Source organism: Mustela nigripes, chromosome 8 (assembly GCF_022355385.1).
Source record: "Mustela nigripes isolate SB6536 chromosome 8, MUSNIG.SB6536, whole genome shotgun sequence".
In the NCBI taxonomy this organism is placed as follows: domain Eukaryota; kingdom Metazoa; phylum Chordata; class Mammalia; order Carnivora; family Mustelidae; genus Mustela; species Mustela nigripes.
In genome coordinates, this window is record NC_081564.1 from 22752759 (window position 1) to 22770508 (window position 17750).

The following is a 17750-nucleotide window of genomic DNA, read 5'->3' on the forward strand; positions in this document are numbered from 1 at the left end:
ACAAATATGATCTCTTTATGTTAAAATATATCCATGTTTATTTCAGTATTAAACCTCCCCTACCCCAAGTCTTAAAAAACCCAGCTGCCCCTAAAAGATGCACCACGTTTATCCTGCAGCTCAAGTACTCTGGTCAGCAACCCGTAGCCTGGCCAAGCAGCACAGGACTGGATGGCTTCTGAGGCCTCTGATCCCAGCCAGGCCTGGGGAGGGAGTCCAGCTGGACAGGCAGCACTTGCTGCTCCTTGTGTCCAAGGGCTGAGGGCGCTATCAGTTGAACATCATAGCCTTGACCAAGATGTGTCCTGAAAGACAGGCCAGGATGCCCCCAAGGCCAGATAGCTCCTCTCACAACCCAGCGCTCAATAAATAAGCACACAACTCGACCAGCCACCACAGCCTCAGTCCCCAGGGATGCCCCGACAGGCAGGTCAGAGAGGCACCAAAGCCCTGGGACCAGCTGCGCTGCCCCATCTGCTTCTTCCCCTAGGCCCTTAGCCAGGGTCCCAGGAGCTGCCTGCGAGGAGGGCAGACACAGACATTCCAGGATGGTAGAAGAAGGGCCCCAAGGTGGCTTCTCTTGAGTTGGCAGGTCCAGACCCTGCATCCTCGGACTGGGGAGTGTGGTCCCTCCTTCCCAGAATGAATACGATGGGGTGCCTGGCCCCTCAGCAGGGGAGGCCCCTGTCCTTCCTCCCACCGGCTTCCTGTCCATCCTGCGGTTCTGTTCCGGGAGCCCAGGCCTAGGGCCAGGGTGCAGGTGGGAGGGTCCTTTGCCCACATGCAGAGACCCAGCTTGGGCAGCTAATCGTCTGAGTAGCGGTTTCCTGCATGGGAGCAAGAAAACACCGGGAGGGAGGTGTCAGGTGGGGAGCGAGCAGGGAGGGCTGGCCAAGGGCCCCCACCCCTGGTGCTTACCCAGGACATTGAATTTGCATAGCGGGCAAGTCTGCTGGAGCATCAGCCAGGGGTCCACGCAGTCTCGGTGAAATTCATGCTTGCAGGGCAGCACCCGGAGCCACTGCAGGGTGTGGGGGGAGACTTCAGACCACAGGCCTCCACATGGGGATGCCTGGCCCCCACCTGCATGGGGGAACTGAAACTCCTGCAGCCTGTCACCACCCTCCCCACCCCCTAGTGGGTGCTTTCCTAGTTAGAGTAGGAGCTGGTGGGATAAAGGCCTGGTAGGAATGGTTCTGGGGGGTCTCGGAGCAGTGAGGGACATCACAGGTCAGCCTCTGCCCATGGCACTACCTGCTTATTGCAGAAGTAGTCCAAACACACGGCACAGGTCTCAGCACCTGGTTCTGGGGGACCCTGGGCTGCGCGGCCCAGACGGCAGCGCCGGGTCTTCAGGGATGCCAGTCTCCGCAGCACGCGGAGCTTGAGCAGATCCACCTGGTGGGGGAGTGCAGGCACAGTCAGGCGGGCCTCACGCTGGGGGCACCAGGGCTTCCGGGGGGCCGGCTCTCACCTGGCCTCCGGGTTCCTGCTGGCTTTGCCTGGCTGCCTGCCGCTGGGCCTGGACCACGAGGCCTGTGCACAGGAGCATGGCCACCAGCAGGATGGCATTCCACAGCTGCTGCAGGGGCTTCTGGGCAGGGGAGCAGAGTGTCAGGAAGGCTGGGGCTGCTCTACGCTCTTCCCCCAGTGAGTCCACTCCGAAGACCAGGCAGGTAAGGTCCATTGGCAGCGTGTCCCTGCAGGTTCCTGACTTCCTCTTCTGAAGCCTGCGTGCCTCCCATCTGTGCCCCCAGGGTCAGTCCCCGCTGTCTATACAGCTCCTCGTCCAGCTGCTGAGGGGACCCACCTCTGCCCCCAGACCGTCTCCTGGGAAAAAAGCTTTTGCATTCTTGGAAGCTTCTCTCTGGCAGCCTCACAGACTCCCCAGCCTAGGACCCTAACACTTTCCCACCCTCATGCCTACCCCACACTTCTCCTGGTCTACTTTCTTGGGTGCCATCACCCACCCACTTCCGTCTGAGCCGAGCATTCACGTGGTCCCCTGTGGTTTTGCTCTTTGGGGGCCCATGCACCCCTCCCCTCCATCCCACTCCTCTGCTCTTTGGGGGCCCTGCTCCAGCCTCACCAGCCCACTTCCTACAGTGACAAGGATCTCACCTGCAAACCTGATCACCCAGGACCCCTGCTTGCCCCCCTTCCCTGCAACATCCCCGCCCTCAGGAGAGACCCTGAACTCTTCAAGCAGCCATCTGGCAAGGCCCTAGATCGCCCACCCCCTGTCCTTTCAGGGTCCCATGCTCCGTGTCCTTTCTTGTGTTCCCAGTTCTTCCTCACCCCTTCCCTGGGCTAATGCCTTTGGATGCCCCCTGCTCCTGAGCTCTCCCCAACCCCCAGCCCTTCCCACACTCTTTACTGTGTGTTTCCTTGTCGCTGCCTTCGGTGGTCCTCAGGCTCCCACTGCGGGGAAGGAACCACATCAGCCCTGCCCTTGGCCCTTGAGAGGGCCCCTCAGAACCTCAGAGTTCCTGGGCTGGGGATGGGGGGCATGCTCTGACCTTGACTTAACTACCCCTACTCCCTCCCCAGAGCAGTGTGGCAGCTGGGCTTTGACTACAGGAAATGATGTGGCACAGTAAGCAAAACCCAGCCGGCTCACCCAAACAGGCGCACCGGCTCTCAGGGTCTCTGCACATGTCACGACTAATAAATGCATTCATTTAAAAGCTTTCTGCATTCCTGGTAGCTTTCTGCCATCGTGTTCTTCCCTGGCCAACAACGAAGCTCAACTACCATCGTGTTACAAGGGAGAGGGGCCAAGAAGTGACTGGCTCTTAAGAGAAGAGTACTCCAGACGAGGCTGGGTGCTGCTGGTGTCACAAATCAAGAGATGACCGTGAGCCCCAGCTGCCTGTTCCTCACCCTCTCTCCTCTGGTCTCTGGACCCCCATCTTTCCTGAGGAGTGGGAGAAGGTAGTACCTCCTACTGCAGGAAGCTCTTCCCCAAGCCCCCAGGCCGAGCTCAGATGCTTCTGTTGTGTCCTGGAGGGCCTGTCCCCCCTCCCCTGCTCAGTGCTGACCCCGGTAGAGTTACCGCCATGGCCTTTTTCCTCGCCATTTGGGGACCCAGAAGCCCAGGGCCAGAACTGCCCTGCCTTTGTGGCCTGGGCTGTGCGGAGCCAGGCGGACATGGGGCAGGACTGAGTGGCCACTGTAGTGTGAGCTCACCAGGGCAGAACCTGGAGCTTTGAGATCTGGAGCAGCCTGGGGCACTGCGTGGGCACAGGGCATGGCCAGCTTGGGACCCTGCTGCAGGCCAGAGACCCAGTCCTCTCAGGCTCAGCACATCTATGGGACCCCCAGGTGAGCAGATAGGGAGGGGATCCCTCTGACCTTTCCGGTGCACAGGTGCTGTAGTTCTGGGTTCAGACTCACCAGCATGGTGACCTGGCCCTAGGGCTGGGGCCGAGAGCTGGCCCCAGCCACCCTTAGGCCACCTTGACGTCTATCATGGCTATCATGGCTATCATGGCTACCCAGCACTTGACAGGCTCAGCTCTGCCCCCTGTACCAGACAGACTGACCTGCACACTGCAGGCATTCCCACTCCCAGGCCCCTTCCCCAGCCCGCTCTTCCCCGGGCTCCAGGCTTTCTGCAGGCCCATCCCCTCTCATCCGACAGTCCCTCACCAAATGCCTGCCCCACCCAGACGTCTGGGTGGGCTGCCCTCCAGGGGAAGACCCAGTGCAGCTCCCTCTTCTTCCAGAAAGCCCTTCTGTTCCCCTAGTCCCACTGCCCCCTCCCTTCACACAACTGTGGGTCAGTTCCTGCTGCTTGAATAGGAATGAGCACATGATGTCCAGGCTGAATTGCTGAGGCCTTTTCATGGGAGAGTTCCTTCCCTGCTTGTTTTTGAGCCCCTTCAGGACAGTGCCTGGGTCCCATAGGTTTTCTGGACCCTCCACAACCCTTCTCGCTGAGCCCTACGTGTCCTACAACCTCAAAGATTATCTGATGACTGCTAATTTATTCCATCATTTATAACAAACACATTCAGAGAGTAGGAGCTGCCCACCTGCTCTGTGCCCACTGTGAACTTCATGCACACACAACACCCTGACGATCCTATGACCATGTCCTGTCCTTGTTCACAAAGGAGGAACATGAGGCTACAGAGGTTAAACACTCAACCTGAGATCCCTCAGCTAAGGCTGCAAGTCTGCCTCACACAGCCCAATCCCACTGACACCCCCGCCCCCCGAGGCTGCCCACCAGGAGACCAGGACATGCCTGCCCTGACAGAGCATCTGTCCACAGATGCTTGTGGACAAAATACCTTCGAACCTTCTCGATGCCCAGCATTGAGAAATCCAGAGACTAGTAAGACATAGCCTCAGACTTCAGGAAACAAAGTCACATTCCCAACACTTAGAGACTTCGGACTGTCCTGAGAACACTACAAAGGGCCTGACAAAGGACGACTTCAAAGACGGAGAGAGAAATGGTGAGCTGAGGCTGCAAGGGAAGCTTTCCAAAGAAGGCAAGCAGACAGGGATGTATGGAGACAGAGAAAAAGAGTGTCCATGCCTGCAGCCAAGCACAGACAAGGCCTAGTGGCAGGAGGCCAGGGCATGTGTGAAGACCAGTAAATGGCATAGGGTGAGCGTATAAGGAAGAGACTAGGGGAAAAAAAAAAAAAAAAGATAAGTGAGTGAACAGGAGAGCTGTGAAAGCCAGGCTAAGGAGTCTGAACTTTATTCTGCAGGCAATGGGGAGCCAAAGAGGGCTTCTGAGCGGGAGAGTAACATAGCCATAGTAACTAACACTGATTATGCATCAGGCACTGCACTGAGCACCCACGTCAATGAGCACTCATTACAGCCCTGGGAGGTGGAAGAAGTGGTCCTGGCCAGCAAGGTGAGGAGAGGCCACAGGATCTGAGACAAGGCACATGTGCAGCCATACCCGAGCCTGCTGCACCCCCAGGTACCCACCTGCTCCTGGGCCCGACTGCCTCCCAGGCACACCAAGTCCTGCCATCCTCCGTAGCCATCCTTGGAGAGGCCACAGGTGGTCCACAGGGTCAGCTTCCACTCGATGTTGGCTGACAGTGACTCTCCACTAGTGATCTCGGCTGTGGCCTGAGTCCTCCTGGGAGGGAAAGCCACAGAGGGGCCAGAGAGAAGGGCTTTTGGCAGGAGATGACCCACCCGCCCCAGCCTTGTAGGAAAAAGATCCTCCCACGTATCATCCCACAGCCTTTCTACTTTTGGCCCCCAAGCCTCTTCTGGTTATTGGTTCTTCCATTTCTCACATCAGCCAGACCAGGGAAGCCTACAAGTCTTGGAAAGAACCTGTCAATCAGGAATCCAGCTTCCTCCTTCCTGAAACCAATTCCCCTCGGCCCCTAGAGCTGCCTCTTTGCTCCAGTCCCCTCACCCATTTTTCAGACCAGACTACAGTCTGAAGGTTAACAGGAAAAGCCCTGGTCCTGAGACCATGGCAGATTCAGGGACCCCCTCAGCACCGAGGTTCGCAAGCCCAGTCCTTTGGAGCCCAAAACCCAACTCACTGCAGCAGTGTCTCCAACAGCTTGGTGACATTGGAAGAGTAATGGAGGACAATCACTGGCCTGAGCAGAAGCTGCGATATATCTAGCTGGAGATGGATAGACAAGGTCAGCCGGTGTTGGTCCCCTCCTCCCTGGCCTGCATACCCCCACGCCTGAACCAGTTTACCTCTCGGACCACGTTGTGGTTCAAGATGAGGAGGAGCAGGGCAGAGGCTCCCAGGAAGAGTGCCCTCCGCATCTGTGAGGGACACAGATAGAAGCGAGCTGACCCCTGCCCACACATCTGTCTCACTACCCATGACCACAGTTCTTAGCTCCTGGTTCTGCAAAGTTTTCCTCCGGATAGATCAGCTGTACATTCCTTCCCCCAGATGTCCTGAGGATCCAAACAATTATGTGCCTTCCCTGGTCCTAGTAGGACAGGCCTGCCCACCAACTCTCAGCAGGAACTCCTCATCTGATACTCTCAGAGCCTGGTGGAGCTTCCTGACTCTGGCCACCTCCCATCTCCCTGCTTTCACTCCATACTGTCTCAATTTTCCAAACTCAGGTCCCTCACCTCACCTAGGCCCCAGGTTTCTCTGCAAGCTCCTTAGGGGCCCACCTAGTAGTCTGGCTCTGGCCTTGAAACCCCTTCCTCCAGACCCCTTCCCCACATACACCCCCTGCACCTGCTGGACCAGGGCCTTGGGATAGGCCTGGGGACCGCTGCCCTGACTCTCCTGGTGCAACTGGGCCGCCTGCTCCTTGCCCACGTATGCCACTGCAATCCAGCCTTCTACGGGTACCTCCTGCTCAGCATCCACGATGTCCATCTGTGGGGTAAGGGACCACAGGCAGAAGGAGGAAGGGGAGGAAGGGGGGTTGGACACACAGGCGATGTAAGGTCAGGGTTTGAGAGCGAGTTTGAAGGGAAGGGCATCTGGATCTCAGGTTTTGGAAGCCGAGGTTTGAGGCCTGGGCAACGTGGGGAGAGGGCGTTGGGAGCCTAGGGCTTGGTCCAGGATAAAGGCCGGATCTGGGTGCGGGATCTACGGCGGGGCGGGGCAGGGCGGGGCGGGCCGGGACCAGATGGCTCGGCTGCGCTCACCAGCAGCAGGCGGCCGCCCAGCGCGGGTGCGGGGTCGACCTCGGGGCCAATCCTGACGCCCTCCAGGACCAGCGCGTCCTGCCGCGGCAGCCTCACGTCCACTCGTACGGCGCGGGCCCCGCCCCGCCCCGCCCCGGCCTCAGGCTCGCTGCAGTCCGCCGCGGCCCCGGGTCCCGCCAGGCCCAGCCAGAGCGGCAGCAGGGGCAGCAGCAGCAGCAGTGGCGAAGGCGGCGGCGGAGGAGGCGGCGGGGGCGACCTCAGCGGAGGGCGAGCAGCGGGGCCCATGACTGGACCCGGCGAGCAGACGAGACACGGGTGCCAAGGGTACCGGCGCTCCGGGGAGCGTAGGGAGCGGGGCCGCGGCCGGACGGGGCGGGGCGCCGGGAGGGGCGGGGCCGGGGCCGGACGGGGCGGGGCGCCGGGAAGGCGGGGCGTCCTCGGCCTCACTGCTGCTAAGACCAGGCCGCGCGCGCCCCCTGGTGGCCGCGGAGAACTCCGGCGCCGGCTGCCGAGGTCGCTGGAGTGGGGCGGAGCCCGGGAAGAGGTAGTCAGCTTGGGGCCTGTCAGACTGGCGGAGACCCGAGCGCGAGCACGGGAGACAGAGGGAGATAGTTAGCAACATGGGGAGGCAGAGGCACGATCAGCGCCCCCAGAAGGGCAGGAACAAGGGACGTTTTGTGGCCTGAAGGCTGGCTGGCCCTTGCTGTGCGCCGGCCTTATGGTCACTTGGTGTGGCCTTGGTCAAGTAACATCCTCATCTTTCTGGGCTTCCATCTCTCCACCAGACCAAACTCCAGGAAACAGAGAACCAAAGATTGGCGGGAGAAGGAGATGGGAGATTGAAACAAGGGTCCCGGAGGGGCAGAAAAGGGGCTGGGGACATTTGCCTGAACAAAGCAGGCCAGACACAGCTACTCGGGGGGCCCAGAGGCTAGGTCTTCAGGCAGGTCACTCTTCTGGGCAGTGAAATGGGCATGATATTAAGAGCAGCACTGCCTCATCTCCAGCAAATAATCTCTGATGCCCACAAGAATGTGAAAAGTCCACACACTGTCCTAAAACTCATCTTTTTCTCAAAGGGCTGTGGCTGCTGGGAATCGCCTTGTCTGAAACCTGAGCCTTTTAAAAAGTGTATCCTGATAAAAGGGTAAAGGCCAGATAAGCCACAGCACTCTTTCCCCCTATAATTTTTTTATGATTTTGTTTATTTATTTGTCAGAGAGAGAGAGAGAGAGCGAGCACAAGCAGGGGGAGCAGCAGGGAGAGGGAAAAGCAGGCTCCCCACCGGAGAGGGAGCCCGATGCAAAGCTCAATTCCAGGACCCCCCTCCATTATGACCTGAGCTGAAGGCAGACACCTACCTTAGTCACCCAGGTGTCCCTCCCCCAATATTTTTTTAAGGAAAATTTCAAACATACTGAAAAATGAAAAGAATTTTATAGTGAACACCCATATAACCCCTAATGTTGAATTGTCAAGGGACTCCTGAAGAATAAGATGGAGAGAACAAGAGAATCTGATGTAAGTCCAAAGACAGACAAATGGGGCATGAAACAGAAAAGCCAGAAACCGGCCTACACACAGAACTGTGGCTTTGTCCGAGGGACCACTGCAGTTGGAGAGAGGAGCCATATTATGGACTACTTGACAAATTGTGCCAAGGAAATGAGTTAACCATAACAAAAAGCAATGAAATTGGACCTCTACTGCACATTGTACCGGAAAAATCAATTCCATGTGAATTAAAGATCTAAATATGAAAAGCTATATTTAAGCATTTTTAGAAAGAAACGTAGAAGACTATCCTGTTTACTTCAAGGTCAGGAGAGATTTCTTACTATATAAAAACAGATTATAAAGGAAAAGATTGAAGAAATTAATCTGCAATAAAATGAAAAAAACCTTATAGTAAAGTGGTAGGGAAAGCAACAAACTGGGAGAAGGTATTTGCAACCAAATTATTGCTATGCAGAATATACAAATGTGTAGATAAGGGCCCAAGATGCAAGTAAGCATTTGACAAATAAGAAAACAACAATGGCCAATAAATTTGAAAAGATCCTCAACCTAATTACTAATTAAGGAAATAAGAGTTAAGATCACAACTCGTCAGTAGGAGAAGAGAGAAATCTGTGGTACGTTCATATGTAAAATATCATGTAATAGAGAAAAACAAATGGTTTAGTTGTGTGTATCATGGTGGATAATTCTAACAGAATGCTTAGCACAAAAAACAAGTCTCCAAATAATTCATATGATTTAAACTCAAAAACATCAGTATTTATAGCAACAGTACACGAAAATCAGTTGTGTATCTCTATGCCAGCAATGAACGATTTTAAAAGGACATTAAGACAACAATTCAATTTACAACAGTTGCCAAAAAAAACCAAAAAACAAAAAACCCACCTGGAAATAAACTTAGGCAATGAGCTGAAAGATCTGAGCACTGAAAACTACAAAACATTGCAGAAATAAATGAAAGAAGATCCTAAATAATGGAAAGACATCCCTGTTATTGGATTGATAGACTTAGTAATGTTAAGATGGCCACACTACCCAAAGCAATGTACAGATTCAGTGTATTGAAATTCCAATGATCTCTTTTGAAGAAATGGAAAACCCATCCTGAAATGTACATGGAGTTGGAAGGAGCCCTGAATACCGTGGACAAAAAGAAGAACAAAGAGTACTAACACTTCCTGATTTTAAAATGTACGACAAAGCTACAATAACCAAAACAGTGTGGTTCTGGTGTAAAGAGACTCATAGATCAATGGAATAGAATTGACAGTCCAGAAATATGCCCAGACATCTATGGCTGATTGATTTTCAACAAGGGCACCAAGACTATTCAATAAGGAAAAGAATAGTCTCCTTAACAAATGGTGCTGGGACAATTGGACAGCTACACGCAGAAGAATGAAGTTGGACTCCTACCTCACACCATATACAAAAATTAACTCAAAGTGGATCAACGGCGGGAATGTAAAATGGTGCAGCAGCTGTGGAAAATAGTATGGTGGTTCCTCAAAAAATTAAACATAAAATTACTATATCATCCAGCAATTCCAACTTCTGGGTATATATCCAAAACAAATGAAGACAGGGACTCAAACAGATACTTGGACACCAACATTTATAGCTGTGTTATTCACAATAACTGAAAGGTGGCAGCAACTGAAATGTCAATTGATGGATGAGTGGATAAATTTTGATATGTCCATATGATGGGATATTGTTTAGCTATAAATAGAAATGAAGTCCTGACCCATGCTACAAGATGGATGAACTTTGAAAACATTATGCAAAGTGAATTAACCCACACACAAAAGGCCTAGATGTCAAATGCTAGATCCAGAATAGATAAATCAGTAGAGAGAGAAAACAGATTGGTGGTTGAAGGGAAGGGGAAATGATAAGTAACTGCTTACTGGGTACAAGTTTTCCTTTTGGGGTGATGAAAGTCTTTTGGAATCAGAGGTGCTGGCTGCATAACATTGTGATGTACAATACTTTGTACTGAATTTTTTTTTACTTGAAAATGGTTAATTTCATGTTATGTGAATTTCACTTCAATTAAAGAAAAAAAAAAACATGGCAGACCAACTACATTTTGAAGAGAGAAATTCATCTGTAACAAAACTATCAAGAAAATCAAGGGACTGAGAAGTACAGACATCCGTTCACCAGGTGGGATATAATTGGGGAAGGGCACCCAGGAGTGTTCTGCTTAAGTCATGTGGGTGTTTCTTGTATCATTCTTTATTCTTCGTGCTAATGTTTTTTCATACCTTAAGCAATCTCTCTTTGTAAGTTGCAAAAGGCACTCTGCAGGTCCCTAGGTGTCCATGGAGAGTCTTGCTTCTCCAGGTCCGTGAATGTCCCAGTCCATCTATCAGCCCCAATGACAGGGTTGCAAGGTCATACCCTATAATCAGTGAGGCTGTTGGCTCCGCTGTCTGCCTATCCCTATTGCTACAGCTTGTTCCCTAACCCCATCCTGCCCACTTAGGCAAAGGGTCCTCTCTGTCCCTTTAACACACACACACACACACACACACACACACACACACACACACACAAAACAATGAGGCACAGACCCTTGCCTGGAACAAGCTTCTGTTTCCCACATGAATATCCACATCCTAGCTTTCCATCAGTGGGAGCCTGAGGTGTCCTGTAAACTTAGTGAGTAACCAAAGTAACTCTGTGGTCTGTCCTCCTACCGGGGAATGGTTAGTTATCCCAGAAGGAACAAGTGCTTGGAGAGATAGTCTAAATGTGGCAGGGCCCTTCTGCTATAGAGAAAGAGTGTAGATCAGAGCTGCCATTGGAGGGAGTATTAGCCCAGGGACAAGGCAGCAAAGGCCAGGAGACTGATAGCAGGGAATGAGTGCTGGGAGAGCATGTGAGGAAGAGGTGACTAGAGGACCACAGAGGGAAGGACGAGATCCCAGCTGGGAGTAGCAGGCCTGGTGCTGAACCTCGGCCTCCCTGCTCTCAGGGCTGGGCAGACAGGATGCTCAGCCCAGTGGGCCCCTCCAGAGGAGCCAAGCCCCTAGATCCCAGCTAGCTTCCCTTCTGGGGCTGAGTGGGGAGCTGGCATGGACAGGGCTGTTACTCTTTCTGCTGTGTTCCTCCCAGTAAGCCACTTCCTTTTTCTTGCCTCATGTCCCCAGCTGTAAAGGAAAATGAGAGTTGGACCAAACGATTTGGGGGCAGGGGGTCCTTTCACCAGACATGCTGTGATTCCAAGTGACTTGTGCCTTGGATTACAAGGTTCCCTGGCCCTGGGCTGGGCCGTGAACTGGGTGGAGGAGGCCCCAGTGTCCCGTCTCCTTCACCCCCTAAAGTTGCAGGAAGACCTAGGAAGAAAGGAAGCTGTTAATGAAAGTGTGAGGCATGGGCTGTGTTACCGAAGTGGAACAGGCTTGAGGCAGTAAAATGTTCTAGAATTGACACCAGGAATAGAGTATGTGGTAAGGCCAGTGAATTCCATGGGCTTGTGCCCACGGTGTCTCTTCCTCTGCTGTGAAATGAATTCTTCGCTGTGATGCCAGGCTGTGCATAAAAATGGACAAAGCATTGCGTGAGCGATGCTGGAAGTGGGATGAAGGCAGAAAGGCAAGTCCATATCCAGAATCTGGGTCTGCCCCCTCCCCCCCACCTCCCCAGCTGCGAGCACCCTCCCAGATGGAATAGGGCCAATGCAATCAAGCTGCCACCAGGTGGCAAGATAGTCCCCAGGGAATGGGACCACGCAGGGGCCCAGTTTTGGGCTCTGCTCTTTTTACAAAGGGCCGTCAGCTAAACAACTCCCAGCTCCTAGGAGTGCAACCCACCCCTACAACCGTGGGGGCTTTCAGGAACAGTGACAAGGAGAGAGCTAGGCTGGCGACTGTTATTTTGAGACCCCAGAGATCCTTGAGGTCCTTCCCCCTAATCGGCATGAGCCACAGGATGTATAACAGATTTTCTTAGAAAAACCTTAGATCTGGGGGGCTGGGTTGCTCAGTTGGTTAAGCATCTGCCTTTGGCTAGGGTCATGATCCCAGCGTCCTGGGATCAAACCCCGCATCAGGCTCTCTGCTCTGCATGGAACCTGCTTCACTCTCTCCCTCTGCTGCAACTCCTGCTTGTGTTTTTTCTCTCTCTCTCTTGCTCTCGCTCTCAAATAAATAAATAAAATCTTTTTAAAAAAGAAAAACCTTAGATTGTCTCTTGGTTGCTTAGTTCCACTGCTTTTTCCCTTTCCTCACCTGGATGTCCAGAGAGGGGTGGTGACATGCCCAAGATCACACAGGGCAGGTACAGAGTAGCAGCAGATAACTGTGGTTTGGGAGAGAGGAAGAGCTACTGAGTGGAGGGGTGGCCAGGGGCCTGTCTGTCCCTGGGCCCAGCCCTCAGGGGGCAGAGTGAGTGTTGGCTCATCTGGGCACTGGACATGGAACAGCTCCTGCCCTTTAGAATAGCTAGAAAACCATAACTACATATACAAGCAAGGTCATTTCAGACCACGGTAAATGCCACACGAAGGAGGTAAAATAGCATGGGGAGAGGGAGTTGCTGGGGGCTGCTTCAGCTTCAGTACCAGGGGAAGAAAGGCCTCTCTGAGAGGTGGTGTGGGGGGTAAGAATGGCAGGTATATCAGGGTTGGGGGGGGGGGGGAGAATAGGAAGCACAAGTGAAAACAGCTGATATGTTTACTCTGTTCCGCACTAATAAAGGCCCTTCGCACTAATAAACTTGTTTAATCTCATTACAGCCATATGAGGTAGTAAGATTATCATCGCCATCTTATGGAATGAAAATTGAGGCATGGCAGTCAAGTAACCGTGGTATATGTTGGAATCAGAACCTGAACCCAGGTAGTCTGACTCCAGAGTCAGGAGGGCTCATCCCCCACTGTTCTGTTTCTCAAAGTCACTGACCTACACTGAACAAGTCGGGTGGTAGAATCTGGATTCCAGGGGAGCCTGGGTGGCTCAGTCGGTCGAATGTCTGCCTTTGGCTCATGTCATGATCCTAGGGTCCTGGGATTGAGCCCCGCATCTGGATCCCTGCTCCTCAAGGAACCTGCTTCTCCCTCTCCCTCTGGCTGCTGCTCTCCCCCTGTCTGTGCTTTCTCTCTCTGTCTGTCAAATGAATAAATACAATCTTAAAAAAAAAAAAAAAGAATCTGGATTCTATTTCAGATGCAGGGTACAGGGCTAGAAATGAAAACCCACTCTTCCCAAGAGAGGTCTCCAGGCTCATGCTAGCCAGTCCAGAGCCTGGACAAGGTCTCCAGCACCCTTCCTGCCCTCCTCTGCCCTCCCCTCCACTCCAGGGGAGTCCGGAAGTCCCTGCTCCCTGCCCCCAGCTCTGGGTTCACAGTTAATTGGGCCACCTCATTCTAAAGGGATTTGACTCCCTGAGACAACTGGAGACCGGTGAGAAAGGGCTTAGGGATTAGACAGTGATAGCCAGGAAGGTAAGGGACTTAATTAGAGGGGTTTGGGTGTGGGAAGTGGGGCGGGGAGGGGATTTGTGTCTTTGCAAAGCCAGGGTGGACTGCGGAAGTGACAAGGAAGTGGGCTCCTTGGGAGGAGCCTGGAGGCAGGCTCGGTTTCTCCTGTTCTCTTGTGCCTTCTGAAAAAACACATAATAGTACTAATAATTCTCCACTTTGTGCACCCATCACTTTTCCAGCCATTATTCACCTGGAATTCTCACAGCAGCCCCCAGAGAGAGGCAAGGATTATTTTTCTCCCCAGATAACAGGAACCTGGAGAAGACAGGTAACTTTGCCCCGCCCATCCCCCAGCTGGGGTTTGGTGCCTGGCCTCTAGCTCCAGGTCCATGATTGCTTCATTGGCTCTCATGCATTGCCTCAGGGGGAGACCCCAGAAAGAGCCAAAGAGCTACCAAGGAAGAATGAAGTCATTCATTCAGTGCCATGGCTGCCACCTCTGCCACTGAAGTTTCTGAAGACCCCTGCCCTCCTCACTGGGGGTTGGGGAGGGTGGAAAAGAGTTAGGGAATAAAGGGATTGCCCTCCTCTATCCTGGGCAGCAAGGCAAGGCTGGGGCTGGAACATGAGGGGCCTGATTAGGGGCTCCTTATCCCACCCCTCTCCTACACATACCCCACCCTCCTCAAGAGAGACTCATTTGCCAACCTCCACCCTTCAAAAGCACTCTCCACCTGCAGTCTGAAGGTATCCTGACTGAGGTTCCAGTTCGGTTCCACACCAAGGATGCTGAAGCCCCTGAAGGAGAAGGATCTGCCCACTTCCACGGCTCACACAGAACATACTCAGCTCAAGCTTCTTGGAATAGCCCCTCCCCATCGCTCAAAGTCCCTCCTGACACCTGCCCTCCTACATGCATGTGCCCCTAAGTGCTGATTCTTTATCTGACCCCGTCACTTATCTAGCCCCTCTCACTTATCCACAGACCAAGCTCAGGCTGGGCATGCCCCCAATCTCGAGACTGTGTGATCCCGGAGGGCAATTTTCCTACTCCAGGACTTCCAAAGTGTTCAGTGAAATATGTGAAGGAAGGAAGGGAGGAAGGAGTGAGTGGTTTCCAGGCCTCCTGTCCCCTCCAGTGTGGCCAACTCCTGCTTAGTCATCAGGTCTCTGGGGAACCTGAGATGCCCGCCCCCCTTGACCCGGATGGGGAGCTTCCTGACTGCACCAATATGGCAGCACCAGTCGCACTGGGCTGGAATGACCTGTTGCCTTAGCCATCTCCCCGTGGACCAGGAATTTCTTAAGGGCAGGGCCTGGTCAGCCTCCTTCCCCCAGGTATCCCTGTGCCTGGCACCATACCTTCTACTTAAATACTTTTGGAGCGAAGGAATGAAAGGTGCTCTGGATCCCAGCTCCAGTTAGGAGCTGAAGCCTAAACCACCTGGAGGAGAGTGAGGGCAGGTACAGAAGTGAGCCCATCACTGTCACTTCCTCATTCTACTGCTGTTACGGCCATGTCATCCCGGGGAGGGTGGATTTCTTCATTCCTTCCCCACTTTGTTGGAAAGAAACTTAAGGCAGCTGAAACCCCACATGGCAGGACTGGGATAAGGAGAGGAGGCAAGGAGGCTGGAGTCAGGGTCCTTCTGCACGGTTGCCTGCGAGCACAGGGTTTTTCCAGAGAGTTCTGCCGTCCTGGCCCATGGAAGTAGAGTGTTCCACAAATATTTGTTGAAGGGTTTGAAAGACTGTTTTCTCCGATTCTCGAACCACTGTGCCAATCTCGGCACCACCCCCTTTCCCTGAAGGCACCAGAGAATCAGGACAAGGTCCCCCAGGGGACTCTGATCTGGAGGTCAGTGCCCTTGTTTTGGAGAAGAGTCATCCAAGGTCCAGAGGCAAAGGCAGGTAGCCCAGAGGAACACCCCTTTCCTCCCCAGTGCTCACTGCTAAATAGTCACTGAAGCACATTCGCTTGAGAACATGGTTGAAAGCCCGGCCCTGGACTCCCAGTCCAGTGCTCCCACCTGATCCCACAGCCACCTCCTAGAGGTATCTCAGCCCACTACCTGGCAAGACTAGAACCATTAGTTAGCCCATGCTCCTCCTATATCTCCTAGGCCTGGCAGCCTTCTTTCAGGTGTAACACTACCTTGCCTGGCAAGTTATACTCCACACAGCACTCTGGTTACAGAGCTGGAAAGTGGTAGAACTTGGATCTCACCTGCGGCCTGCCTGACTGACAAGGCTGGGCTCTTCCTGTCGGGCCAGCCTGTTACCTGACAGTCAACCACTGCAACACAGAGCAGTCGGTGTCAAGGTTGGGAGAGAGGGGCTGCTGTTTAGTAGGGCTCATGTTGGATTGGTTAGATCATGGAGAAGTTCCTGGAAACAGCATTTGAACAGGGCTTTGAAGATCAGGGAGGATCTGGCAGGAGGAAACAGGAGAGGGAAGTAACTATGACAGAGGCAGGAGGGCCAAGGAATGTCTGAGGAATAGCAGGGAGCTTCTTTGACTAAAATGAAAGTGTGTTGGGGACGAGTGGGTGGCTTGGTTGGTAAAGCATCTGCCTTCAGCTCAGGTCATGATCCTGGGGTCCTGGGATCAAGCCCTGCGGTGTGGCTCCCTGTTTAGTGAAGAGCTTGCTTTCCCCTCTGCCCCTCCCCCCTGCTCATGCTCTCTCTCTCTCTCTCTCTCTCTCAAATAAATAAATAAAATCTTAAAAAAAAAAAAATGAAAGTGTGTAGAGGGGAAGAGTGGCAGTTGAGGCCCACAAAGGATGCTGAGACAGGATAGGCCTTGGCCTGGAATGCAAGTTGGTGAGATTGTGCTGACTCCTGAAGGAGCTAGGGAGCTACTGCAGATTCTTGAGCAGGTGAACAACATACCAAGCAGGGAGTGAGACTTGCAGGACAGGGGTAGGGGATGAGAGGAAAGGTGAGGATATGGAGGAGGGACTCTCTCTTAGTAACCAGCTCAAAGGAGGTGACCAGATTATTGGTCTAGGATTTATATTATCAGATTAACTAGCTGTTCCATAGTGGGCCAGAGCTAGGTAAGTTTCAGTGGAGGAATCAGGCAGTCACAGGATCTGAGAAAGGCAGACTGGAAGAAAGGTACTTCACTTAGACCTTTATCGGGGGTAATTCTAGATTCCCGGAGGCTTGTTTAGGGCTGAGGATGACTTCCTGCTGGGTGAAAGTTTTCCTTGTGCTTTCCTGGGGAGCCTGTGTAGGCAACTCCCAGGCCAGTCCATGCTGCAGCGGGTGTGGGTGCCTGGAAGCACTTGGCCCAGAAGCCAGAGACTTGGGTGCAAGTCCTAAATCAGTATGTACTCTTACAGGATGGCCCCCTTCCTAGGTTCCTCAATAAATCACCTGACTTAGAGGTTCACCACAGGCTTAAATGAAAAGCTAGATTGGAAAGTAACTTGCAGAACTATAAAGCACCATGAAAGGGCTATTGTTCTATTTTGAATAGGCCCTACCTCTTGCCCTGGAAGGGTCTTATATAAAGATTTCAGCCACGTGTTCAACAAGGAAGGCAGCCATGCCTTCTGCCTTAAGCCAGAAGCCCATGCAGGATTCCTTAACTAGGGAAGAACTGCAAGGACAGCTAAAAACTTCTCTCAGGGGTGAGGGGATTCAGCAACAGGGCTGAGTCGAGACCCTCAGCTCTGTGCACCTCGAGGCAGACCTTCACTGTGTGGACCATTTCAGGTGCACAGTCCTCCCAGCGACTCTAGCACGCCTGCTATAGCCTGCCTCTGCCTTCTGACCCAGAGAGTCTGGGATCATCCTGCTTTCTATGCCCTTGGAGACCTGAGTTGTAGAGCTGGCAGGGGCCTCCCCACCCACTCCCCCTTGAGAGGTGAGATGCCCTTGGGCTCCTGGCATGAATTCCTTGGGCTCTGTGTGAATTCCAGGCTGTAAGTGGAGGCCTTCCATGCACCAGGAACCAGGCAAAGCTCTCCACAGCTGTCATACCACTCAGGATTCGGGGCCATGCTCTCTCTGGGTCTTTCCATGGCTGTTAAGTGAGGTGAGCTGCCGCATCCCTGAATGATCTGTGCTTGTATCTCCTCCCCAGGGCTCCCTCAGCACCTGGCTCTGTGCCTGTTGGAGCATTTCTTGCATTCATTCATTCAGCATACATTTCTTGTCAGTC

General features: G+C 53.1%; 1 protein-coding gene across 4 annotated transcripts; it reads right to left on the reverse strand.

Annotated features, from left to right (window-relative positions):
* Positions 1–10: 10 nt before the first annotated feature.
* Positions 11–7009, reverse strand: RNF215 (ring finger protein 215). Of its 4 annotated transcripts, none has more exons than XM_059408820.1 (9): positions 6625–7009; positions 6323–6349; positions 5701–5772; positions 5535–5620; positions 4957–5113; positions 1475–1594; positions 1255–1398; positions 919–1021; positions 11–827 (listed from the first exon to the last, which is right to left on the reverse strand). In XM_059408820.1, the coding sequence occupies exons 1-9, from the start codon at positions 6907–6909 to the stop codon at positions 805–807; spliced, it is 1017 nt and encodes a 338-aa protein (XP_059264803.1). In that variant the 5' UTR covers positions 6910–7009; the 3' UTR covers positions 11–804. The 4 variants fall into 4 exon arrangements, with proteins under 4 accessions (XP_059264803.1, XP_059264801.1, XP_059264802.1 ...); XM_059408818.1 differs by having other exon boundaries at positions 6206–6349; XM_059408819.1 differs by lacking the exon at positions 5701–5772 and having other exon boundaries at positions 6206–6349.
* Between the last annotated feature and the right edge of the window lie 10741 nt (positions 7010–17750).